Source organism: Nannochloropsis gaditana, assembly GCF_000240725.1.
Source record: "Nannochloropsis gaditana CCMP526 unplaced genomic scaffold scaffold1124, whole genome shotgun sequence".
NCBI classification, from domain to species: domain Eukaryota; class Eustigmatophyceae; order Eustigmatales; family Monodopsidaceae; genus Microchloropsis; species Microchloropsis gaditana.
In genome coordinates, this window is record NW_005802829.1 from 5,204 (window position 1) to 6,659 (window position 1,456).

Below are 1,456 nucleotides of genomic sequence, written 5' to 3' on the forward strand. Positions count from 1 at the left end.
GCTGCTGATGGCGCCAAAAGGGCTAGAAACAGCACGAAACGTTATACGCTCCGCGCTGTCGACGCTACATTGTCATCAGCCTTTCTTTCGATGTCCTGTGGGTGGTTTTTAAGCACAGGGAGCTAAAGCAAACTGCAGCGTTGGGATGCTGACCCAGTGGGAGAATGCGCTGCAACCTCCCCCCCTTACATTAGAACGTCGCGGACACCTTTCTAGCCAGACAACCCAGCCTCCCGTCATTGAACACGAATTTCTGTGCGACGCAATGCCACAGAATTTGGAATGTCTCCTTCTTCTGACATGCATGGAAAAAATGGAATTCACATTTTGGTACACTCATTTTAAAACCAACTCATTCCTTATTCGTGCCCTTCGCTTTTCCACTTAGAGCAGGGTGAAAATAGCTTGACGTGTATCTCAGTTTCCGCAGGCGCGATAAAGACAGGTGAAAGTCTTACTCTTTTCGAGACATGCCTTCCCGGTACGTGGATTTCGAATATTTTGCCTGATTTCCTTTTTCGTTTCTTTTTTGTTAAGTGTCTTATCAGTGCTCGATTCCTTCTCTCTGGATGCATGCTGATATCGAAGACATTCGATCACGACGGCTTGCTTTGCATTGGATAATTGCGCAGTGATGAGTCGTACAGATGTCATCTTTTGCATGCCCCTCGAACACGGAACTGAGTTCCCTATTTCCTTCGTATTGGCAACCTCCCCCTCCCTTCCGTCCACATTGCCTCATCCGATGCCATCCGCATCATCTCTCCCCCTGCCCCTCTAATCCACGGAAAGACACACGTCCTCCTCTTCCTCGCGTAAGCGGAGCCGAAGCCGAAGCCGAAGCCGTAGCCGCAGCCCGTACAGCCGTCGTCGGTCTTCCTCGCGCGAACGGCGTCGCTCTCGCTCCAACCCGCGTGCTTCCCGCAGGCATCGGGACAGCCCCCGTCAGGACCGCCACAGAGAAGATTCTTCGCCGTCGGACCGGCGTGCCCGGCATCGGCACGAGGCGGAACATGCACGAAACGGCAAGCCTGCGTACGGGGAGCCGACGGATCGATTTCCCCGCCGCCCAGTGGCTCTGCCGTCACCCTCGAAAATGCCCACTGCCTATATCCTGCTTCAAGGACTTACTCCGCACACCACGGAAGCCATGGTAAAGCCACCTATTCTTCGGTATTTGCGCCCCTGCCCCTCTCATGCCTCTTGTGGTGGGGTATGGGCGACTCCTTCTCTCTTGTCCCGTCGGGGGCCCTCCCTCCCTCCCTAGTCGTTCCGTCTGCGGTATTGTGACATTGTGACTTTCGGCGAACCAGCCCACATGGATGCATTTTTATGTGTGTATACTTGTATAGCTTGTTCACTCTATACGGACGGGTACCAACTTCCCGGCTTGCAGATTCCTCCCCCGCCCCTCCGTCCACCCTCCCACAAGCTTCCCCTTCCCTCCCTCCCCCCT

General features: G+C 54.5%; 1 protein-coding gene across 1 annotated transcript; it reads left to right on the forward strand.

Annotated features, from left to right (window-relative positions):
• Nucleotides 1–461: 461 nt before the first annotated feature.
• Nucleotides 462–1,157, forward strand: NGA_0688900 (uncharacterized protein; the record flags this gene model as incomplete). The annotated part of the gene is made up of 2 exons (XM_005852509.1): nucleotides 462–481; nucleotides 821–1,157. Exons 1-2 carry the CDS (start codon nucleotides 471–473, stop codon nucleotides 1,155–1,157), a joined length of 348 nt encoding a protein of 115 aa, XP_005852571.1. The 5' UTR covers nucleotides 462–470.
• Nucleotides 1,158–1,456: the final 299 nt, after the last annotated feature.